The 27,121-nt window shown below is 36.8% G+C and overlaps 1 protein-coding gene across 2 annotated transcripts in view; it reads right to left on the bottom strand.

Annotated features, from left to right (window-relative positions):
- Nucleotides 1-27,121, bottom strand: part of LOC110466609 (zinc finger and BTB domain-containing protein 17-like) — a 147,837-nt gene that overhangs the window by 100,934 nt on the left and 19,782 nt on the right. Inside the window, exon 2 of one of the 2 annotated variants that reach the window (XM_021523219.1) lies at nt 13,393-18,325. The exons of the other annotated variant lie outside the window; for it this stretch is intronic. Coding sequence (XP_021378894.1) covers nt 16,969-18,325 — 1,357 coding nt within the window. The 3' untranslated portion in view covers nt 13,393-16,968. Of the gene's footprint in view, nt 1-13,392; nt 18,326-27,121 lie in introns of those variants that run through there. 2 annotated transcript variants of the gene reach the window in all.

Raw genomic sequence — 27,121 nt, forward strand, 5'->3', positions numbered from 1 at the left:
ATGTAAGAAATTTGATACATTACAGATTGGTAATAAAATAATTGAAAAAAAAAATTGCTACAATTGTGGAAAAATACGAAACACTTTGGAAGAAAAGGACTTTAAACAAATATTTCATGATGGCGACGTCAAAATGATACTAATATACTCTTTATCCTAACAGGTTTACAAAATTTGTTCAGGGGTTGTCTCCCTTCGCAGATATTTTTATCAAGTTGTGATATCCAGTTTAAATGTGTTGGAGGAGAAAGATTTTGTCACAACTAGCATCATATTTAACACAATATTCTATTTTACAATGCTAGTCTTCATGTGATTCTCATAATACACTCCAATATTATAAAAGATTTGGGATCAATTACAGAAAGTCGGCGTGATAACATAACAAGCTAAGCTTTTGGTGGATGTATAGAATGATCAAATGTTCATCACTGCAACTGTCTATCGCGCTTGTTGGACAAGTAAACCAACATACATGATACACATGTTATAGTAAACATCACTCCCACTGCTGTTTATGACACAGTTGAGAGTTGTGAAACACATAAATGATACACATGTTATAATCATCACTCCTGCTGCTGTTTATGACACAGTTGAGAGTTGTGAAACACATAAATGATATAACAAAGAAAAAAAATGCCCTTTACAACAATGTAAATATATATACTACAAGTTAAACTATTGTCAGCAGCTGTAGAAATTCTTTCTACCATTTTTCATGCTATTGTCAAGTGATTGTCATCCTGGTTTCACAAACAAGACAGGCAGTGAAAGGGATTGAGGTAATAAGTTTGCTAATCAGTAAGTTAAAGTTCACAAAACTATGGTTTTGCAGCTCTATACCCAAACTTTATTTTAGTATCCTTCAAATGTTTTTGTTTTGTTCAAATCTAATTTTTTTTTTAAATGTTCCTAAAGCTAACTGTTAGCAAAACTTCTGGATGTAGTGTAACTTGCATTGAAACAGTTTCACACACTGTCTCAATAAAAAATATAGTTTGTAACAGTTTTGAAAAAAATATACAAATCAAGTTTTGATGGTCAAAGGGAAATAACTCCTTTATATCTTGTCAAAGGAAATCCTAACCCTAACCCTAACCTGAGTACATGTATTGTGTTCAGTCTTTAGGTGATTTCTTACATTTCCTTCTCCATAGAATATTAATTTTGTTGGTGTATTTTTTTTTTTTTATCAAATATGTCATCGTATGGTTATACACGTCCCTTCCCTCCCTAATTTAAAAAAAAGTCCTGTATATACATTTCCTTCTCCATAGAATATTAATTTTGTTTGTGTATTTTTTTTTTTTTTATCAAATATGTCATCGTATGGTTATACCCGTACCTTCCCTCCCTAATTTAAAAAAAAGTCCTGTTCATACATTTCCTTCTCCATAGAATATTAATTTTGTTGGGGTATTTTTTTTTTTTTTATCAAATATGTCATCGTATGGTTAAACACGTACCTTCCCTCCCTAATTTAAAAAAAAGTCCTGTACATACATGGATGGCGCCTACTGTGTTTTTGCCCATTACTTATTAAACACAAATTTATTTTTTATTTTGTTATGGGACATATAGGCCTAGTAGAGAATGAGATTCAATTTATCTATGCGACACCCTGCCATCACAAGTAGTATAATCACATACAAAATTTGGCAATAGTAAATAACAGGGTTTATGTGTTGTACAAACAACACACTGACAGACCGTCTTACTGATGGACACAGACTGTCTTACTGATGGACACAGACTGGCTTACTGATGGACACAGACAATCTTACTGATGGACACAGACTGTCTTACTGATGGACACAGACTATCTTACTGATGGACACAGAGTGTCTTTCTCATGGACACAGACCGTCTTACTGATGGATACACACTATCTTACTGATGGACACAGACCGTCTTACTGATGGACACAGACTATCTTACTAATGGACACAGACTGTCTTACTGATGGATACAGACTGTCTTACTGATGGACACAGACAATCTTGCTGATGGACACAGACCGTCTTACTGATGGACACAGACTATCTTACTGATCGACACAGACTATCTTACTGATGGACACAGAATGTCTTACTGATGGACACAGACTATGTCTTACTGATGGACACAGACCGTCTTACTGATGGACACAGACCGTCTTACTGATGGACACAGACTGTCTTACTGATGGACACAGACTATCTTACTGATGGACACAGACTGTCTTACTGATGGACACAGACTGTCTTACTGATGGATATAGACCATCTAACTGATGGATACAGACTGTCTTACTGATGGACACAGACTGTCTTACTGATGGACACAGGCCATCTTACTGATGGACACAGACCGTCTTACTGATGGATACAGACCGTCTTACTGATGGACACAGACTCTCTTACTGATGGGCACAGACTATCTTACTGATGGATACAGACCGTCTTACTGATGGACACAGACTGTCTTACTAATGGACACAGACTGTCTTACTAATGGACACAGACCGTCTTACTGATGGACACAGACTATCTTACTGATGGACACAGACTATGTCTTACTGATGGACACAGACTATGTCTTACTGATGGACACAGACCGTCTTATTGATGGACACAGACCGTCTTACTGATGGACACAGACTATCTTACTGATGGACACAGACTGTCTTACTGATGGATATAGACCGTCTAACTGATGGATACAGACTGTCTTACTGATGGACACAGACTATCTTACTGATGGACACTGACTGTCTTACTGATGGACAATGACCGTCTTACTGATGGACACTGACCGTCTTACTGATGGACACAGACTGCAAACATATAACTGTTATTGTTCCCTCCACAGTGGTACCAGTGAGAACTTCAACAAAAATATTAAATCCTTAATTCCAAAATATAGGAACAAAAGACACTTTAAAAGCATAAAAATATTTCTTTATTACAAAATGGAACTTAATCATACATATTTATATGCATAACACTACAAGAAAAACATCATTCTAAGTCTACATTCACTATACCAACTATCTTCCATAGTGGAGCTAAATAAGCCCCTAAAAGATGCTTCATTTACCCTAAATTCCAATTCCTTGAAAAGTCATTTCCAATAAATATCGGAACTGAGATATGTAATTTGAATAATAACAAACTTGCACATTGTTAATTTAGTTAATAATAATGCATTAAGGCTGATGTCTTCACAAAGTAGTTTACTGGATTTATAACCAATAGCTACAAAATGACATATTATCTAAAGTTTGTGTGCCTTGGTCAGGTTGAGCTTTGTGTGCCTTGGTCATGTGGAGCTTTGTGTGCCTTGGTCATGTGGAGCTTTGTGTGCCTTGGTCATGTGGAGCTTTGTGTGCCTTGGTCATGTGGAGCTTTGTGTGCCTTGGTCATGTGGAGCTTTGTGTGCCTTGGTCATGTGGAGCTTTGTGTGCCTTGGTCATGTGGAGCTTTGTGTGCCTTGGTCATGTGGAGCTTTGTGTGCCTTGGTCATGTGGAGCTTTGTGTGCCTTGGTCATGTGGAGCTTTGTGTGCCTTGGTCATGTGGAGCTTTGTGTGCCTTGGTCATGTGGAGCTTTGTGTGCCTTGGTCATGTGGAGCTTTGTGTGCCTTGGTCATGTGGAGCTTTGTGTGCCTTGGTCATGTGGAGCTTTGTGTGCCTTGGTCATGTGGAGCTTTGTGTGCCTTGGTCATGTGGAGCTTTGTGTGCCTTGGTCATGTGGAGCTTTGTGTGCCTTGGTCATGTGGAGCTTTGTGTGCCTTGGTCATGTGGAGCTTTGTGTGCCTTGGTCATGTGGAGCTTTGTGTGCCTTGGTCATGTGGAGCTTTGTGTGCCTTGGTCATGTGGAGCTTTGTGTGCCTTGGTCATGTGGAGCTTTGTGTGCCTTGGTCATGTGGAGCTTTGTGTGCCTTGGTCATGTGGAGCTCAATTTCCGTGCTGTGAAAAGGCAAACCAGCCTCCAACTAAGATAACGGTGGCTATGGGAATGTACTAATCATAGTAAAATGCCACAACACTTGTGACCTTTTGTAACGTTTAAATCTAAATCTGTTACAAACATTATAACACACTTCAGCTACAATGTTTATAACAGGTCTAGCGTACTTATAACACAACAGAATGTTGTGAAATGACACCTAAAGTACATTTATCAATCTAGGTCATTCAGCTTTCGTTTTCTTATTCTTAATCTGCTTTAATATATTACCAACAAATTTACTATGACTTTAGTGGTTTCTCATGGCAACACTCATCTTGGTTTGAAGCCAGTATCCCTCTCGTACAGCTGGTAAAGAGAACTCAAAGGCTGCATGACAGGCTACTGGTATTTAAATGAATTTAGACAGGTTACTGGTATATAAATGAACTTTGACAGGTTACTGGTATATAAATGAACTTTGACAGGTTACTGGTATATAAATGAACTTAGACAGGTAACTGGTATATAAATGAACTTAGACAGGCTACTGGTATATAAATGAACTTAGACAGGTTACTGGTATTTAAATGAACTTAGACAGGCTACTGGTACATGTATATAAATGAACTAAGACAGGCTACTGGCATGTATATAAATGAACTTAGACAGGTTAGTGGTATATAAATGAACTTAGACAGGCTACTGGTATATACATGAACTTAGACAGGTTACTGGTATATAAATGAACTTAGACAGGCTACAGGGTATATAAATGAACTTAAGATACTATGTCATTTTGCAGCAATCAGATAGAAACCAAAAGAGCTTGACATGATATAAATCTGGTGTTTTATTTTATGACAACTTCAGCCTTGAAGCCTTTTTTCAGGCTACATTAACTTTGTGTACCATGTTTGATAGTTAAGGTACAAGTTTGGTATATCCATATCACTTTCTGTTTAACACGATATATTCGTGGGGATTTCCTTCATGGTGGAAGTTATTTAGATCGTTTTGTGGTACAAACTTTCATGGATAAATAGTTGTCACGTGTATCATTTAATTTCGTTGTAGTTATTTTCGTGGTTCAATAGCAACCACAAAAACCAGGAATATTTATACACAACAAACAATTCCTGTTATACAGTATCAGATTACCAAGATCAATTGGGTCTTTGAATATGACTTAACAGGGTTGAAATTGTTGGTGACTATATGCCTAGCGTCTTCTTGGGGGCTTGTATAGTTTAACTGTATCACTCGTTCACTGTAATGTGTCTACGAGGTTAAATGTCAGGCTACATCTAACATATCATCTATGCTTGTTATACTGGTTCATCACATTCAGTATCCATTGCATAGAATTCATTACAAAACAAAATGCTTACAGTAAGCCAGAAGCCAAGTGTACGATGACAGTGACCAGACCCAAATTTAAAGTTATCAACACCATTTATATTTAGGATACCATCACCATGATAAAGGTTTGTACAGAAACTTCTAAATCATATGTACAGTAAAAATACAGTAATGTTGGTCAATAAAGTATAAACACAATCAAGCCTTACTCGCACCTTATTGCATAATTCATTTTAACATCTTTAGACTGTACTCAAGATATTCAGATAACAAGATGATTTAATCAATATATATATTGTCCATCTTAAATGTGTTAAAATGGAAAATAACATTTGTGTGAACTTAATAACTAAAATAAATCAACTTAAGTAATTGACCTTACAATCACCCAGGGTGCTAAGAAGTGAGAGCTAGAGTGGGTTCTAACTTGTGGTGAGCTCTGACCAATCTGTGGACAGTTTAAACATTCTCCTGCAGCTGATGTATTCAAAGTTTTGTTTTTACATTTTATTGAAAATGCTATGATCAAAAGAGATTGAACAAGTTTTTTTAGTACATGTACGATGAAGGTAAATGAATGAAAAGTGCCAAATGGTATGGGCTGATATTGGACGTGGTTGGCAATGAGATTGATATCTTGGGCTGATATTGACGTGGTTGGCAATGAGGTTGATATCTTGGGCTGATATTGGACGTGGTGATATCTTGGGCTGATATTGGACGTGGTTGGCAATGAGATTGATATCTTGGTGGAGGGGGGCATGTTTATACAGATGTGGGTGATTCTTTAGTCAAATACATTAACATTGGAATGTATGATGGTGTTAACTCTGACACAGATATACATTCTGAGTTAGAACTAGAACTATTAATTGAAGGCTGCCAACTTAAATTCTGAAAGCTGGTTGTTTGACATAAGTACATATATATCCCATATATATTGGGGGTATCACAGAGTATCCAATAGGTTAGCCTAAATAAACTTAGCACTTTACATGTAACTTGTCTCAGCCAATCAGCTACAATGGTGGCCATCTTGAATCCTGGTATTTAAAAGTTGGTTGCTAACTATATCCCTTATACGTCACTCTCATGCAACCCAATGGAACTCAAGTTATAACCAGAATGGTTTCCATATATCAGAAGCCACTTCATGCAGCCATTTTGAATCCCAATAAGTCAGATAGTTTAAGAGAAAGTGCAAAGATAGCCACCAGCAGCACTCCCCCCATATAAATACATGTATATTCATGCTACTTATACTTAGTGGGAGAACATTATGATATAAAAGTGCCTGGCCAAAGGTTAAAGTTTTTTTTTAAGGCTGCCAAAAACTTCACAACAAAGATAAGACATTGTAGCTATTGTTGGTCCTTAGAATCCTACATTACCAATGAGTTTACTGTACCATTAAGAAGATTCAGCTGTCACATGGTGCTTGAACACCGGCTTGCTGCTGCTGCTGTCCTTTCCCCAATGCAACAGCAAAGTGAAGTATGTGTGCACTAACTTTAAGATGAGTCCTACCTTTGCAGAGATATAATATTTCCAGAATCCTATTTTCAGTACTGGACCACAGCCAGTTTAATATATTTCTATATGAATATTCAATAGTCCTGACATTAAATTTACTTCCCAAAGGTAGCGCCTTGTGGAAAAGTGTATCCTGTTTTTGTTGCTATCAGTGGTACCAGTGTCCAGGTGATTTCGTCCAAAGTCAAGGATTTAATGGTTACATGGTTGGATAGGAAAATGGTTCTGTATTGTATTTGACAGAAACATCAGTGTGAAGTTAGTCTACGTGATGACAAATCATTAGACCAGGCCCTAGATACCGTAAGGTTGGTTAGACCAGGCCCTAGATACCGTAAGGTTGGTTAGACCAGGCCATAGACACCGTAAGGTTGGTTAGACCAGGCCCTAGATAGTGTAAGGTTGGTTAGACCAGGCCCTAGATACTGTAAGGTTGGTTAAACCAGGCCCTAGATACCGTAAGGTTGGTTAGACCAGGCCATAGACACCGTAAGGTTGGTTAGACCAGGCCCTAGATAGTGTAAGGTTGGTTAGACCAGGCCCTAGATCCTGTAAGGTTGGTTAGACCAGGCCCTAGATACCGTAAGGTTGGTTAGACCAGGCTCTAGATACTGTAAGGTTGGTTAGACCAGGCCCTAGATACCGTAAGGTTGGTTAGACCAGGCCCTAGATACTGTAAGGTAGGTGATATTTAACCAGTGATTGATGAAAAACTCCAACTATTGTCATTAAGGAATCAAATCAAATCCTCAAAACAGATAAATCTTATCTGTCCTAACAAATCCATAGCAGTGACAATATGTTGGAAGTTTTTAATTTTGTTATTATATTAGAAACAGGAACCCTAGAAGCTGTCCTGTATGTTGTGATTTTAACTGTGGAACTCTTTTTTGCATGACCACGCTTTGTGACCAATTTTCCGGTTTGGACTGTCGTCAGTTTGGGTGTACAAATCATTAAACGAAATCGCAGTAAGTACAGAATACTGTTGATCAACATTGATGAAGTTTGTTTTTTCTTAGGAACAACGTGGTTTTGACAGTCCGCACACTTTACAGTCTTAAGCTTTATCGTAAATTATTTTTAGCAATTTCATGCTAGTGTACTCACGAAATATGTTCATAAACACGGAATGGCGAAATGCCGTAGATTTGCGTTTTATTTGTATCAAAGAATAAATAATTGACGAAATGAAATTTGAACACTATTTCAGTAGACATGTTTTGATGTTGGATTTACGCTATTGAAACCAATATCTTACTTCAAGGTATCAGAGTTTTTCGAGTTTTCAGGGTTCGAATTATCAGAGTTTTATTTACTAAGATAATGAAGATATTTGATTTGGACCGGAGAGATACTTCGAGATAAACGGGTCTCCCAGTTATAAGAGTTCAAGATAACGAGTTTCGACTGTATATGCGAATATTTACTGTACTCCCTAAAAGAGTGTGCACTATATGCGAACATTTACTGTACGTTTCGTCTCCTGATCATGAGTAAAGACCAGTTTGTTGGTCCTCATGTTCCAAGTTATTGTAATTATATTTAAGTCAGACTTATTTCTTCCTCTACTGGTGTTGGAGTAGGTGACGGGATTTCTGTTAGGTAGTGCTTGTTAGTGTGGTCCAGTTTTGTTAGTATTGTAGATGTTGGCGGCTCTGTACACGATCCGATAGTTGAGTCGTCATTTAATGAAAGTCCACCTGCTTTAGTGTCAGTGTCCTTCTTTTCTTTGTTCTGTCGTTTCAAAAAGACAGAATTCCTGACCTTCCAGCGTGACAGCCAGCCTGATGAGGCATTAAAGTTGTGGTAGTTTAGTTGTATGCTGATCTCCTTGGCCTTCTCCATCAGTATAGGCCCACTGATGGGAACACCACTCGACTTGGCATTGTGAAACCATGTGGTTAGTGCCGCCTCTATGTCTTTTGCAGATCCTGTCCGCTGTCGTTTTCGTTCTTTGTTGAGGTTAGTCTTAAACAGTGTTCGTATCTCCTCTTTCTTAGAAGCAATCCTAGAAATAGTGGAGGCAGAACACTGTAGTCGGATTGAAATTTCTGCCTGAGTAAGCTTTTGGTCTAATAAGTTGATAATCTCGTACTTCTGTGCTAGGGATAAGTCATTTCTCTTTTTCCTCAGAGCCTGAATAGTCAGAGTGGAGCTGTAATGGAAGACCAAACACAATTGTTACCTATATTTATTTGTATGTATTGTGCGTACAAACACCACCTCTATTATTTGTTAACCTAATCTGTGTATATATTGTACCAGTGCATTGATGAGTAATTTTCAGATCTTCATTAGATACTGTAAGTGCACATATCTTAGTAGTAGTAATCCTATTATAGTGTTCCTCACCCTCGTGCCTAAACTGTACTTTAACCCGACATTGTGTCATACTTAACTACCTTTTGAAATTTCCACAGGGAGATTCTGCATTTTCAAAATTAAAACATTAATAAAATGTGTGTATAAACCCTGTAGACACAAAAAACCGATTTAAAATGAAATTGAGTTGTTCTTTCAGATAAAATCATTAGATCTTGGACTAAAGGAATAGTTTTGCAAATTCAGTGATTGAAAATACTAAATTTAGGACTCACACAACTAAATCAGCCAATCAGCAAGTGTGTCATACGATTGTAATCCCTATCTAAAATTAGTTCCTCTGAGTAATTTAAATAGGTAATTGTTGACATATTTTACATGGAATGAAATCTATAGATATTGAACTTAAGAAAAATGTTTAGTTTTAGTAGATTTTAAAAAGGGATGGCGGATTGATATGGGGTCAAATGTCAGGGGGTGGTCCCGTCCCATTTCACCGGTTTGGCTTGTAAACTTCTGGTTGTCAAATGCAGACGCCTGTTTAGCGCTCTTATATGCCACCTAACTCACCAAAATTGCCTTTTAAATCGTTCGTCAGGTATGTATCTGTGAATCTAGACAGTTGTGACGTCACTTGTGTTGAACTTCAAATATAAACGGCATTAGCTCAAAAGCTTAGTATTAACATATAGTAAATGATTTAGTTGTGCGAGCCATTTAAGGGAAATAGTCATGTCCTCCATGAACCCGACCTTTCACACATTTTTCTGTGTTTCAAGACACTTTTTTTAAAGACAGTCACTGTTATTGGGTCTTAGCACTTTTTGTTCAGTATGTGAATATATATATAACTTGATAAAACTTAATAATTAGGTTAAATCGGGGCTAAATATGGCTCTGTGCTAAAGCCTGTATAGTTGGACTGACCCTAACACTCAGGTTTTTATTGGGATTGTGTTCAATTTACTGAAATAAATGATCTGCATGTGTTCCAATAGTACTATATAATTATCTGTGTACCAGCTTTTAGCACATATCTTCATAGAACAGAAATATAGTGTGCTGTCCTGCACATTTATCCCCCTCCCCCTCCCTGTTCATTACCACCTCTGCTCAGTCATTCTTAGGCCACTTCTCTCATTCAATTTCTGTGTTTAAAAGACAGCAATGACTAAATTCAAGTTTAAAATCTCAATATCTCTAGAAACTTCAATAACCTGTTTCAGCATACCCCCGATGTGTAAAATTACACCACAGATTTTAGCACAAGTTACATAGCACGTTATACACACATTTTTAAAGCACAATATTGTATTTAGCACCATTTTATTGTTCGGTATAATAAATGTGCTCATTCCAAGTGTATGAGAGTTGTTAGCTGGCTTCTGCATGGAGTTGTGCTGTCATAGTTTCATATTCACCCTCCCCAGATTTGAAAATAATTTTTGTTGAGTCATGATTTTTGAATTTCTTATTTTTGTCATAGATTGATTGTCTCTTCATAACTGTTATACCCCTCAGCACCACAGAACAAGCTATTACAAAAGTTGCACATGTGCGTATCTTAGTGTATGTGTCGCATATAGTTTTTTTGGCTTAATCCAACTTAAATTCCCTTTTTTTAGTGAATTGTAGTTTTTTTTTTTTATTCCTGTCACAATATATACCTTGACCAACAAAGATGTTTATTGATTTAATGTGTATTTGTTTTGTGTTTACTCAGACAATTAGCTGTTTATAGCATTACATCTCCCCTACCCCCAATAGTCTCCCTGTAGAGTGCCAGCACCCTAAGGAACAAGAAGTGCTATATATGTTAGTCTGTATAACTGATAGCTGATCAGTTAAGATGGATTTCTGATAACCTTTTATGACTCATGTTAAGTGTAAATTTTTTGAATTTTGTGTGAATTTTAAGTGTGTTAAATTGTCAAAATTCAATCTGTAACGTCAGTGAAGGCAAATTCGTCACATTAGTAAGGGTTTCTGTTAATAATTTGACCAAATAGGCATGTGTCAAAATGCTGACGAGCACCAATACAGAAGAAGATTTGACTGAAATGCCTATAAATAAACATTGTTGTAAACACGTCTGAATGAAGTCACGCAGCAACATTTGTGACGTCATCAGGCCTTCCGTGGTTTTGCTCAAAGGTGCAGGCAGTTTCGCCACCTTCAAACATTTAACTACAGTAATCTACAAGTAATCTAAATGTTTAAATGTAAAAAAAAATATGTTTATGTTACACAAGCTGTACCGATACGAACAGCTCCAAATGTGTGTGTGTAACAATGATTTACATTGAAATACATGGCTTTTCTTAGTTGTGATAGTTAGTTTTCGGTAACTTGAAGAAACGGATTAATGTTGTTTAAGAAAGATGACGGGTATTGGCCGAGATGATGTCAATTTACGCAATAAAGACTCAGTCCTTAACAAATATAAAAAAGCTTCCAAATCGCTGCCCAATATTATATTTTTCATCGGGTCAGGATGAGAGGGTCCAGGGCTTTCAACGATCCCCCCCCCCCACTTTTTGGATAATTTGTCACATGTACGTCTCCGATTGTCTTGCACGTCTACGGGAAACATCTGACAAATCAAAACGATTTTCTTGGGCTTGAAAACTTATTCAACAAAGACTGCTCGGCCAGGTGTTGTAAATGTACTTACTTTTTCATGTAAAAATCAGTCTTTGGTAACTGTCGGTCTCTACGTACAATCAGCATGCGATTGTACAGCAGCACTTTCAGGCCTTTCGGATATAAATCTAGAAAATTTCTAGATGATATTTTAATTTAAGTGTTGTAAGATTGTTGAACGTAAGACTCAAACAATAGTTTTAAAAAGATACTGGTTGATTGTATTCTAAATACACATTGCATGAAAATGGAAACTGACGAATTATCAAATCGCGGATCTTTTCGGTCGTCATTTCCATAAACTCGCAGTGGATCGTCAGTACATTGTACATGTACCAAAGTACACTTGTAGAAAAAAACAATTTACTTGCATTAACTGCAATTAGTGTTAAGATATGGGTATTTTCATGTGTATGTAATAAATTACACTAAATAACAACCAACTGACCTCAGATTAATGAGTTTAGTTGACGAGATGTCCGTCGCACAGACCAAATTTTTAAGATTTGTTATGTTACACGATATTTCATAACTATTCTGATTAAAATATAGTTTTTCCCTTCTTATACCTCTTCTTGTCAAAATATTTGAAGGCTTTAACTGTGTTGAAGACTATGGCGACGTTATTTACGTCACATCTATGTATTATGACGTCATATGGCATTTTCGTCACAGGGTGGCGAATTTGGGTGCATGGTGAATTTGCCTGCACTAATGTTACAAATTACAGAAACAGAGGTACCAAAATTTCTTTTCAAAAATATGTGAGTGGTATGGGTAATAAATGTGTGTGCAAAATATGAAATTGCTGAGTGTGTGCTAAATTGGTGAGCTAGATGTTAATGTTAAGTAAGGGAAATGAGAATTTTTCATAACTTATTATTTTATTTCCACCAAACTTCACTATTTTACTCAGTAATGTATATACTTTCAAAAACTTACTTTATTTCAACATGTTTAAATGTTAAACGTCCTTTAAGGGTCCGAAATGGGGAGTCTCTCTTCTAAATACGGTGAATTGGCAAGCATGTTATGTGAGCGCCATGTGATCCTATTTGGTTCTTATAATATCCCACGCTCTTATAGTTGCAAACTCCTTTCCTTCATTTTAGGCAAAGCCTCGGGTCTCCTTCTCAATATTTCATCCCTTGGGTTTGAATAACCTTATCCATACCTCACATCAGGGACGGATTCTATTAGTAAGTATTTGAGAAAGGTTAAGTATCACAAGAAGTAATAAGTGTTTATGTGCGACATTTCGATGACTAGTACAGTATATACCCTAGCTGTCACCTTTATCAGACAAATGACAAGTGCAGCGTATGTATACAAAGGTGTAAAATTGTTATTGTTCAGAAATGATTTGCTTATGCAATAGCGATGCCGAAGAAAAAACAACAATGCCTCATTACATTTTTAAGCAGAGGGACAGGGATCCTTAAGGGGACAAGTTGGTTATGAAAAGGTCTTAAATTTTTTAATTATACTTTGGATCATTTAAACGGGACATGCTATTTAAATCAACGAAGCAGAGCATCCTGGTCATTGTCGGTTTCAGCGATCCCCATTGAGTTGATTTAAAACAGTACACAACAATACTTTCACAAACTAAGAAGCTTTAATACACTCTGATACATCTTTATGTACTAGGAATATACCGTGAAAGTAAACATTACAATAGCAGGTTATACAGACAAAAACAACACGTACTGGTCTAGAGACCTAATACATGACTAACACTGAAACAGCATTATAAACACCACTGTTATAGTGTACTAGGCCTTACACTGAAACAGCATTATAAACACCACTGTTATAGTGTACTAGGCCTAACACTGAAACAGCATCATAAACACCACTGTTATAGTGTACTAGGCCTAACACTGAAACAGCATTATAAACACCACTGTTATAGTGTACTAGGCCTAACACTGAAACAGCATTATAAACACCACTGTTATAGTGTACTAGGCCTAACACTGAAACAGCATTATAAACACCACTGTTATAGTGTACTAGGCCTAACACTGAAACAGCATTATAAACACCACTGTTATAGTGTACTAGGCCTAACACTGAAACAGCATTATAAACACCACTGTTATAGTGTACTAGGCCTAACACTGAAACAGCATTATAAACACCACTGTTATAGTGTACTAGGCCTAACACTGAAACAGCATTATAAACACCACTGTTATAGTGTACTAGGCCTAACACTGAAACAGCATTATAAACACCACTGTTATAGTGTACTAGGCCTAACACTGAAACAGCATTATAAACACCACTGTTATAGTGTACTAGGCCTAACACTGAAACAGCATTATAAACACCACTGTTATAGTGTACTAGGCCTAACACTGAAACAGCATTATAAACACCACTGTTATAGTGTACTAGGCCTAACACTGAAACAGCATTATAAACACCACTGTTATAGTGTACTAGGCCTAACACTGAAACAGCATTATAAACACCACTGTTATAGTGTACTAGGCCTAACACTGAAACAGCATTATAAACACCACTGTTATAGTGTACTAGGCCTAACACTGAAACAGCATTATAAACACCACTGTTATAGTGTACTAGGCCTAACACTGAAACAGCATTATAAACACCACTGTTATAGTGTACTAGGCCTAACACTGAAACAGCATTATAAACACCACTGTTATAGTGTACTAGGCCTAACACTGAAACAGCATTATAAACACCACTGTTATAGTGTACTAGGCCTAACACTGAAACAGCATTATAAACACCACTGTTATAGTGTACTAGGCCTAACACTGAAACAGCATTATAAACACCACTGTTATAGTGTACTAGGCCTAACACTGAAACAGCATTATAAACACCACTGTTATAGTGTACTAGGCCTAACACTGAAACAGCATTATAAACACCACTGTTATAGTGTACTAGGCCTAACACTGAAACAGCATTATAAACACCACTGTTATAGTGTACTAGGCCTAACACTGAAACAGCATTATAAACACCACTGTTATAGTGTACTAGGCCTAACACTGAAACAGCATTATAAACACCACTGTTATAGTGTACTAGGCCTAACACTGAAACAGCATTATAAACACCACTGTTATAGTGTACTAGGCCTAACACTGAAACAGCATTATAAACACCACTGTTATAGTGTACTAGGCCTTACACTGAAACAGCATTATTAACACCACTGTTATAGTGTACTAGGCCTAACACTGAAACAGCATCATAAACACCACTGTTGTAGTGTACTAGGCCTGCTAGACAGGTACTGCCCAGAGCACACAATAGAGACTCAGAGTAATCTCCCCTTATAACTTCAGCAACCCAGTGACAAGGTTTATTATATAACTAATGGGTTATATTATACACAAGGTAGAGAATATAATCGATCAAAGATATTTATGGATTTACAACAATCAGTAAACTTGTATAAACTGATCTTCATGATCAGCTACCAACAACCAAACAAATCTTAGCCTGAGTTTGACTCTAGTTTTTTACGAACAACCCTGAACAGTGACTTCAAGTATAACATAAATAAAAGGCATATATATATCCAAACAGTGGAGGCTGCCAAAATCAGAATTGATATTTTACATAGAAATGTACACAAATGTGCCAAGCTGAAGGTCTAGTTTAGACAGGTTTTCAGAATACAACCAAGCTAAAGCCAATGTCTTGCTTTTGTTGATTTCATTATTATTTAGGATTCAATTGAAACAGGTTTACCCTATAATTAATGAAAATATCAGATACCTTCCCCTAATACACCGATACTTGTATACACAGTATGTAATTTCACTGAATAGCATTAATATCAATTGAATAAATCATTTTCACACTGACATTTATTCAATGAATGTTATAAAATTACTTATATTTCAGAAATATGTACATAGAATAGAATTCATCATTTGTTTAATTTGAAATAAAATTTGAGAAACAAGTCTTGAAGATTTCACATTAGCCACTGCCAAGCTAAAATGTAAACTTCGGGATATGATTCATTTACCTTGTATGAAATAGAAACAAATTTTAAGATCAATTGTATCACATTAATAAAAGCCTTATTATGCAAATGTTAATGAAAATGAAGTTTTCTGACCACTGTTCAGCTGTCCCGGGGAGGGGGGCATCACATGTGGTCAGCCATGTGATATACATATATATAAATCATATATACAGAATAAAAAGTATTTTGTTTATCACAAAGATATATAAATGATTCTGTAGTTCACTCTTTTTTATTCCACCAGAGCTATATGGCTTTATATGGAAGTAGTATTTATTTTAATATTAACAATTTTTAAGTCGCAAATTGCTTTCAGATGAAAATGAATCTAATGTGAAATGAATCTAATGTGAAATTCTTTTTAGAAAACATATACAGTTAAATTCCAAGAAAATTACTAGGCTAAGCATGTTTTGCATAATGAAATATACATCACAGGGAGATAATTACAAAGTAGTGCCAGTCTGACAAACAGAATCAAGGGAGATAACACAAAGTAGTGCCAGTTTGACAACCAGAATCAAGGGAGATAACAAAGTAGTGGCAGCTGTGTCCGACAACCAGAATCAAGGGAGATAACACAATAGGGACAAAAAATTCTTTGCTTGACAACCAGAATCATAAGATGTAACATATTTGTGGTAATAATGTCCATTGCCCGACAACCAGTATCATGGGAGATAAAAGAGTAGTTACGGTACACAATGTCCCCTGCTTGACAACTAGAATCAAGGGAGGTAACGCGAAAGTGGTATTTATATATCCCGTTTGATAACTGACCAATCTATGAAGTTTTATCAGAATCCTTGGTCGATAGAGCTTCTATTAATAGTAATGGTGACCTTGACATCTTGGCATTCATATAAACAGGTTGGTGATATTTCTAGTTTATCATATTACAAAGTAGGTCCCTAAATGTGAAATATTTCAATTATTATGGTGTCCTCGAGTTGATAATACAAACATTGTACATAGAATTCATTTTGTGCACGCGTATATATGCTAATATTTTGCACATAATCACATTTCATAATGAATCAATGATTTGTGTGGGTACTAGTTCTATCACATGGGATCCTTGGGTTGGTAATATATTCTACACATAATCATATATCATAATGAATCAGTGATTTGGGTACTATTTCTATCACAGGGGATCCTTTGGTTGTGGTTGAAAGTCAGTGGGCTGTAGAGAGAAATGTTGAGAAGGGGTGGGATAGTTAGCAGGGTTAGGAGTTCTATAGACCGCGGAGGAACTTGGTTGTTGCTGTTGACCGTCGAAGCTAGAGGCCTGTACTTTGAAGTGATGTGACTGGGTATCCCCAGGAGCACCTAGGTTGTATGTTTTCCCCTGAGGATCGAAAGATGTTGTATGCATATGGAAGTCAGCATTCGGTGGTTGAAAATGTTCATTCTGGGTATCTAAATAGTCTTTAGCATGTAAATCAAACTCTCTTGGAGAGATGTGATAGTCTGGTGTTGAACTTGAGTGGTGGTAGTCTTTATATTGTGAGTGGTAATTTTTCACAGGCTCTGTTATATAGTCGCTGGATACCGGTTGTGCAAGATAACTAGTTGATGATGGGGAAGGGTAATCACCCGTTTGGGGTGGGTCTGTATTCTTCTCTGACAAACTGTATTCTTTGTTTGTCATATCTTGTTTAATTGTCTTGTTATTAGGACTCCCTGGCTCACTTTCCTCCGTATCTGCATCATTGGTGTCCTCTTCCTCTTCACTAACAGTGTCTATTTCTGGTTTCTCTGGTAACGTGTCTTCCTGACCACTGTACGCTGTTTTGTTCTCCGCAATGTCTCTGTCCGGGAATACCGGTGGCTCACTGTACAGAAGATTGGATGGCATAAGGCCAATCTTACTACAGTCCTGTGCTCCAGGACTCATTCCCGATGTTAAACCTGGAGGCATCGGAGGGGCCACACCTGTAGCAGGCATGTCCAATACATGTGGCACTACCTCTATCCTCGCACTGTCATCTTGTGGGTTGTTTGGTACATAGTCGACCCTCGATCTGAACGTATCATTGCTGGACACTTTGAAGGATTTGATAGAGTAGCGTGACTTCCAGCTCTGCAGCCAACCATTAGATGCCTTGAAGTCTGGCATTCTGAGTTCATGTGCATACTTTAAAGAGCGTTCCTGAATGAGTGTACCTGACACAGGGATGCCCCTGGCCCGAGCCTCAAGATACCAGCTCCACATGAAGCGATTTAGCTGCTCAAACTTACATGAGTTGTGGAAACGACGTTTATTCAAATCTGCATTTTCCTCATATTGCTTCATGTAGAAATCTGATTTCTTAAGGATATCTGACACTGTGGAACGCCCAAGTCCATACTTCATGGCGAAGGCTTTCTGACGAGGTTTAGGAGATTTTTTGTATTCCCGGATCAGCTCAATTTTCTTTTCCAATGGGAGCTCCATGCGAGTTTTCTTCTTCTGGGCTTGAGGTCGCACCATGTACATTGCCCAATCCTCATCCCCAAAGCTAGAAAGGAAAGGAGACGGTCTCAGCATCAAGTCACAACTACAGCTTCAATATTTTATAACAGTTTTAGTGTGATACTTAACAATGTCTGTCTGAGAACGTTTTACAGATATAGTAGTGTTTCTCAATCTTACAAAACAGAATTCTGGTTACATTCATGTAAAAATAAGTATCAAAACAAAACAGGTGTTACGTTATATAAAATACAATATTTTTCAAATAACAAAAATAGTATACTGTAAACTGATATAATGATGAATGAAATAATTGTCCTGTTTATGTCATATACAATACTGTTAGATGCAATTAGTTGAGTGAAGTTAGGATGTGAAAGTGTGTGGATGTATGTATAATGTCAACAGAGCATCAGCTAACACTTCTAATCTGGTAAAAATACTTAAATCAATAGTTCCTTTTCATATTGGTATTTTGACATGAAGTATTTCATGAGCGCAAAGCAAATTTGGAGGAAACAGATTACTCCAGATTTATGAGTGAACTGGTATTCAAACCTGTTATTCAACCTCAAATATCCAAGAACACCCCATCATTGGATATGGCCAAGATCTGGTTTCATTAACAATACCTTCCTATTCTTTTTATAGCATACCCTGATTTTTTCAGCAAATTTTACTAAAGCACTGTAAAAGTCAATACCCCTTATATACACGTCAAATATTCAATAAATAAGCATATTCCCTAACACACAGGCCCTCCGTTTTTGATAATGGTAAAACCAGAATCATACCAGTAGTATTTTAAGGCTGAATTAATGTATCACTCCGGTCAATTAAAGATTCCTGACATAACCAACAGACAGGTGTACCTGACATAACCATCACATACAGTTGTACCTGACGTAACCATCACATACAGATGTACCTGACATAACCATCACATACAGTTGTCCCTGACATAACCATCACATACAGGTGTCATACAGGTGTACCTGACATAACCATCACATGCAGTTGTACCTGACATTACCATCACATACAGGTGTACCTGACATAATCGACAGTTGTACCTGACATAACCATCACATACAGGTGTTCCTGACATAACCATCACATACAGTTGTACCCGACATAACCATCACATACATTTGTACCCGACATAACCATCACATACAGTTGCACCCGACATAACCATCACATACAGTTGTACCCGACATAACCATCACATACAGGTGTACCTGACATACCCATCACATACAGTTGTCCCTGACATAACCATCACAGACATGTGTACCTGACATGACCATCAGACAGGTGTATCTGACATAACCATCACAGACAGGAGTACCTGACATAATCATCAGACAGGTGTACCTGACATAACCAACAGACAAGTGTACCTGACATAACCATCACAGACAGGAATCCCTGATATAACCACTAGATAGGAGTCCCTGACATAACCACCACAGACAGGTGTATCTGACATAACCATCACAGACAGGTGTACCTGACATACTCATCAGACAGGTGTACCTGACATAATCACCAGACAGGTGTACCTGCCATAACCATCACAGACAGGAATACCTGATATAACCACCAGACAGGAGTACCTGACATAACCATCACAGACATGTGTACCTGACATAACCATCAGACAGGCGGATCTGACATAACCATCACAGACAGGGGTACCTGACATAACCATCAGACAGGTGTATCTGACATACCCATCACAGACAGGTGTACCTGACATAATCACCAGACAGGTGTACCTGACATAACCATCACATACATGTGTACCTGACATAACCATCAGACAGGTGTACTTGACATAACCATCACAGACAGGTGTATCTGACATAATCACCAGACAGGTTTACCTGACATAACCATCACATACAGTTGTACCTGACATGACCATCACATACAGTTGTACCTGACATAACAATCACATACAGTTGTACCTGACATAACCATCACATACATATGTACCTGACATAACCATCACATACAGTTGTACCTGACGTAACCATCACATACAGTTGTACCTGACATAACCCTAACATACAGTTGTACCTGACATAACCATCACATACAGATGTACCTGACATAACCATCACATACAGTTGTCCCTGACATAACCATCACAGACAGTTGTACCTGACATAACCATCAGACAGGTGTACCTGACATAACCATCACAGACAGGTGTATCTGACATAATCACCAGACAGGTGTACCTGACATAACCATCACAGACAGGAATACCTGATATAACCACTAGATAGGAGTACCTGACATAACCATCACAGACAGGTGTACCTGACATAATCATCAGACAGGTGTACCTGACATAATCATCAGACAGGTGTACCTGACATAACCAACAGACAAGTGTACCTGACATAACCATCACAGACAGGTGTACCTGACATAACCACCAGACAGGAGTACCTGACATAACCATCACAGACATGTGTACCTGACATAACCATCACAGACAGTAATACCTGATATAACCACTAGACAGGAGTACCTGACATAACCATCACAGACAGGTATACCTGACATAACCAACAGACAGGTGTACCTGACATAACCATCACAGACAGGTGTACCTGACATTACCATCACAGACAGGTGTACCTGAAATAACCATCACAGACAGGTGTACCTGAAATAATCATCAGAAAGGTGTATCTGACATAATCACCAGACAGATGTACCTGACATAACCATCACAGACAGGTGTACCTGACATAATCACCAGACAGATGTACCTGACATAACCAACAGACAGGTGTACCTGCCATAACCATCAGAGACAGGTGTACCTGACATAATCATCACAGACAGGTGTACCTGAAACAACCATCACAGACAGGTGTACCTGACATAATCATCAGAAAGGTGTATCTGACATAATCACCAGACAGTTGTACCTGACATAACCATCACAGACAGGAATACCAGATATAACCACCAGACAAGAGTACCTGACATAACCATCACAGACAGGTGTACTTGACATAATCATCAGACAGGTGTACCTGACATAACCACCAGACAGGAATACCTGACATAACCATCACAGACAGGTGTACCTGACATAACCATCAGACAGGTGTACCTGACATAACCAACAGACAGGTGTACCTGACATAACCAACAGACAGGTGTAACTGACATAACCATCACAGACAGGTGTACCTGACATAACCATCACATACAGGTGTACCTGACATAATCGAGTTTTCCACAAAGACAGGTATTTCTTCATGCGTACACAAGCTCTAAGTATTCTACATTACGCCATATGTTTATATGTTTGTCAAAGAAGAAACAACTGAGTTGTCATATGATAATCATAATGTTTATTATCGTGTTCTTAATAAGTTTCACAGTCACTCTGCAATCAATTCCATAATGTATATCTATGTTAAGATATTCTTATTACTTTTGTATATATATACTGTAGAGTTAAACCGAAGGAGTGGTGGTAATTGAAAGGAATACACAAACCCGATTATAATTTTTTAAATAACCAAGGTATATACAAAAATACTACAAAGAAAAAAGTGCTACAGAATCCAAATACCACTAAGATTTCATCTCTCGCTTCACTTACAAGGAAAATAAGCGAATTGCTACTAACACAGATTTGACACTCAAATATACTTAATCAATCATGGTTATTGTAACAAAATATAACTTGTACTCAATTTTCCATGGCCAACACTAGCCTTAAACTGCAATACATCGGCCATTTCTCCCACTACTCGGCATCATGCTTGCCACCAAAGTGAATGTTTTTCTTCTCTGACCAGAGATCGGCCTATCTTATTTCTGATTGGCTAAAATAAAATAACAAGCAGCAAAATTCAAAACCCAAGTTACGCTACTTATATTTCTAATCCACAACATATCATAACTTAATTCAACAGGTCGAAATAATTAGAGAAACACATGTCATTTCTTGACATCTACAAGCATCAAACAGCCCTGTTAAAGTTATGTTATTTCTCAACATTCATACAAGGACAGTGTAGGCTGCTGGCATTTTAGGGTGTTAATGATATCAATATCATTGACCCTGACACATCATGAAATATGCTCAAAAGTATCTTGATATCATTATTTCTTTTGGTGTTTTAGCTTATACGAAATAAAATAGGGATAACCCTCATGCATTTTGAAATCTGCGGCAGTATATCGTGATTATACTGTCACAAATATCTGTTTTACTGGCTCCACTCCACCCAATTTGTGACTGTATAATCGTGATATACCACCGCAAATATCAAAACACGGTATGGTTATACACTCATTTTGAAGCTATTCAAGGTAATTAATAAATGTTGCAGAAAAGTATCAGCCTGAACAATATTATGACCAGTAACATATATTCCATGTACAGTCAGGATAAGCTTGCTGCTTTGTAATAAAGGCATTTTAATGGCTTTATTTTCTTTGTATGGAACTCTTGCTAAATATAAAGTACAGTCGAACCTCATTATCTCAAACTCTTTAAACACAAAGACCCCGTTTATCTCTAAGTATCTCTCTGGTCCCGGCCAAATCTCTTCTTTATCTTAGTAAATAAAACACAGATCATTCAAACCCTGAAAAGTCGAAAAACTCAGATACCTCCAAGTAAGATATTGGTTTCGATAGCGTAAATCTAACATCAAAACATCGTCTACTGCATAGTGTTCGAATTTCATTTTGTTACTTATTAATTCTTTGATACAAAGAAAACGCAAAAGTACGACATCTCGCCATTCCGTGTTTATAAACATCTTTCATGAGTAGACTAGCTAGCAAGAAATCGGTAAAAAGAATTTACGATAAAGCTTCAGACTGTTAAGTGTGCGAACTGTCAAAACCACGTTGTTCAGAATACAAATCAAACTTCATCAATGTTGATCAACAGTATTCTGTACGTACACGGTCACCCAAACAGACGACAGTGCAAACCGGAAAATTGGTCACAAAACGTGGTCATGCATAAAAGAGTTCCACAGTTAAAATCACAACCTAAGATAGCTTTACGGGTTCATGTTTTTACAGGAGTCAATGGTAGCAGAATACAGTAGAAATGGCCCGACTCTGATAAACAAGGCACATGTCGACGAAATGTAAACACAGCTGATTTACCCTACACAACACATGTATACATGTATATATATTTGTAAACTGCATTACATTTACAATACATATAAAGTACTGAGAAGTGTATAAATCTCTTTTTTCTATGTATGTCACTGTGTGAAAACCATGGTTACCACATCAAAAATTACCAAAAAATGCCAAAAATTGCTATTTTTGACCCAAAATTTTACCCCCGCAACTAGTATTTTTTTTCCTAAGTTCTGTCTGAAATTAAAGATTACCTACCTGGTTGCAGAATTATCTGGGTCCCAGTCAAGTTGTAAAACTTGATTTTTTGCAATTTTGCGTCGTGTGCTATTGTCAAAATTTTACCTCCTGTAAAGATAGCTTTTCATGTGTAGGCACCCTTTTGGATTATGGCCAAAATTTTATTCTCGAACCAAAAAAATCTTTTTTTTTTACAAATGTGAAGCTCACATAGCCCACTTCATCATGCTTATACCAATTTTAGTACAGTTTTATTTTTATATTTTTTTTACATATCATTATACAGGGGTTAGCCATTTAACAAAAATATCACCCATGGCCACAACCCTCTACTGTATACTGCTACCTTATACATCACTTTCTTTTTCCCAAAATTTAATTAAAACCTTTTAAATGTCTGGAAAATGAGACAATGAACACAACGATGTATCCGTTTCCTTTCTCACTTTAATGGTGACCGAGTAATATGAATTCTCCTGACAGGTTTATTTACCAATTCTGCTCTCAAACTACCAACAAAGGGAGGTAATCTGAAAAATGAAAACTTGAATAGGTTTGTAGTTTTCATGAATAAAATTTCTTTTTGGGTGAAATATGATGCCTTGAGATCATGTGCATGTAGAAAACAAACAGTACAGTGATACTATGATGTTACTGTCTTGTTTGATGACGTCATAGTAACTGTGATGTCATCATAACTATGACGTCATCAATGGGCATCTATGACATCATCGAGGATCACTGATATCAAAATATTGAACACTAGGAAACCCATCTCAACAACAAACTAGCAACAGACACACTTCCCGTAACCGATGAACAGCACAGAAATGTCAGATATTCTGAAAAATCAGACAAGTGCCACCATAGCAACCGTTATTTACTTTCCTCGCCTAGAATTGACAGTGACCCTCAGAAATTGTTCATTTAACATATTTCGCTAGAAAAAAAGATTTTCTTCAGCTGTAATTACGGAAATAAAATTTATTGACATTACTGACTTTGCTTATTTAATCTGTATGCTGAATCAAGTGGAACAAAAACATCTAAAATAGTGTAATTAGAATGAAAACAGTTTACCCATTTTCAATAAATACAACTTTATGTATTAGTAACAATGGCTACCGGGTGCTGAACTGAGTGAAACAGACTGAAATCTAGTATGAATGCATCAGGAGATAGCCTGTGAACTATTTGATGTTTGGTATCAACTTTACCAATAACACAATTGACACATATGTTCACAAGTGCCTGTGAAAAGGGCGAGTGACCTCCCTTTATACATCCACATGTAATAGGCTATTGACCTATTTATGTAACAGATTTTTTGGCGTTTTTGAGTAGTTTTAAGCAATAATGAATGAAAGTGAAGCTGAATCAAGCATAAAAAGGTATTTTTGTCAGAAAAAATCAAGTTCTATGTGTATATGGTAGCAGAATACAGTAGAAATGGCCCGACTCTGATAAACAAGGCACATGTCGAGGAAATGTAAACACAGCGGATTTACCCTACACAACACATGTATACATGTATATATATTTGTAAACTGCATTACATTTACAATACATATAAAATACTGAGAAGTGTATAAATCTCTTTTTTCTATGTATGTCATTTGTGTGAAAACCATGCTTACCACATCAAAATTTACCAAAAAATGCCAAAAATTGCTATTTTTGACCCAAAATTTTACCCCCGCAACTAGTATTTTTTTTCCTAAGTTCTGTCTGAAATTAAAGATTACCTACCTGGTTGCAGAATTATCTGGGTCCCAGTCAAGTTGTAAAACTTGATTTTTTGCAATTTTGCGTCGTGTACTATTGTCAAAATTTTACCCCCTGTAAAGCTAGCTTTTCATGTGTAGGCACCCTTTTGGATTATGGCCAAAATTTTATTCTCGAACCAAAAAAATCTTCCTTTTTTTAAAATGTGAAGCTCAAATAGCCCACTTCATCATGCTTATACCAATTTTAGTACAGTTTTATTTTTATATTTTTTTACATATCATTATACAGGGGTTAGCCATTTAACAAAAAAATCACCCATGGCCACAACCCTCTACTGTATACTGCTACCAGTATGGCTTTGAAAGTCGATCGAGAGACTTAAGAACAATACGATAATTGCTGTTGATTACATCGAGTTGAGGAGGTGTCAGGTGTCACTTTTGCGTTTAATGAATCAATGTGTTACATGTACGATATAATTGTTTTGTGTGTGTTTTCATTTATAGAATCAACTATGCGTACGCTCCATTACAGTGATTTGTTTTAGACTTGTGCACTTTCATTTCCGCATTGTATAGTACGAGGTAGGAGACAGCGGAATAGTTCGATTTTTAAATGTAACACTTCAGAAGTCAAACTTGACGGACTTGTAAATACAAATGTAGACCTGGAAAGACTTTGCCAAGATCTAGACTAGCCAAAAACAATAATTTAATAACTAGGCTGTCCATATTTAATAAAGAATCCACAATGTGGTCCAACTGTTTTGATCGCGTTAAATGAAAGTACGTTTTTTTTTAAATAACTTAATCTATTTTTATTAGCGTGCTTATTGTAAAATAACATACCTGTATTTGTTATATTGATTACGTATATCATTCATCGATTGATTACAAGCATTGGCTATTAATAAAATCAACAACTGCTAGTGCTATGTCCAAACAGCAAATTTCATACCAAATTTATGAACCCACATAACTTGAATACTCGATAATTTTCCCACGACCCCGTCGACTTCGAGATAATGAGGTTCGACTGTACATGTAAACCAGTAAGCCACATTAGAGCTCTTTTTTTTTGTTCTACTGTATAATTGTAACAGTATATCAGTACATCAGTCCTAGGCCACAGAAATGTACCAAGTTACTAGTACTTCTGTATAATTGTAACAGTATCATTACATCAGCCCTAGGCCACACAAATGTAACAAGGTACTTGTCCTTCTGTATAATTGTCACAGTATATCAGTACATCAGTCCTAGGCCAACCAAATATAACAAGTTACTTGTCCTTCTGTATAATTTTAACAGTATCAGTACATCAGTCCTAGGCCAACCAAATATAACAAGTTACTTGTCCTTCTGTATAATGGTAACAGTATATCAGTACATCAGTCCTAGGCCACACAAATGTAACAAGGTACTTGTCCTTCTGTATAATTGTAACAGTATCAGTACATCAGTCCTAGGCCAAACAAATATAACAAGTTACTTGTCCTTCTGTATAATTGTAACAGTATATCAGTACATCAGTCCTAGGCCACAGAAATGTAACAAGTTACTAGTACTTCTGTATAATTGTAACAGTATCAGTACATCAGTCCTAGGCCACAGAAATTTAACATGTTACTAGTCCTTCTGTATAATTGTAAGAATATCAGTACATCAGTCCTAGGCCACACAAATGTGACAAGTTACTTGTCCTTCTGTATAATTGTAATAGTATC

The sequence above is a fragment of the Mizuhopecten yessoensis genome, unplaced genomic scaffold (assembly GCF_002113885.1).
Source record: "Mizuhopecten yessoensis strain PY_sf001 unplaced genomic scaffold, ASM211388v2 scaffold1689, whole genome shotgun sequence".
NCBI lineage: Eukaryota > Metazoa > Mollusca > Bivalvia > Pectinida > Pectinidae > Mizuhopecten > Mizuhopecten yessoensis.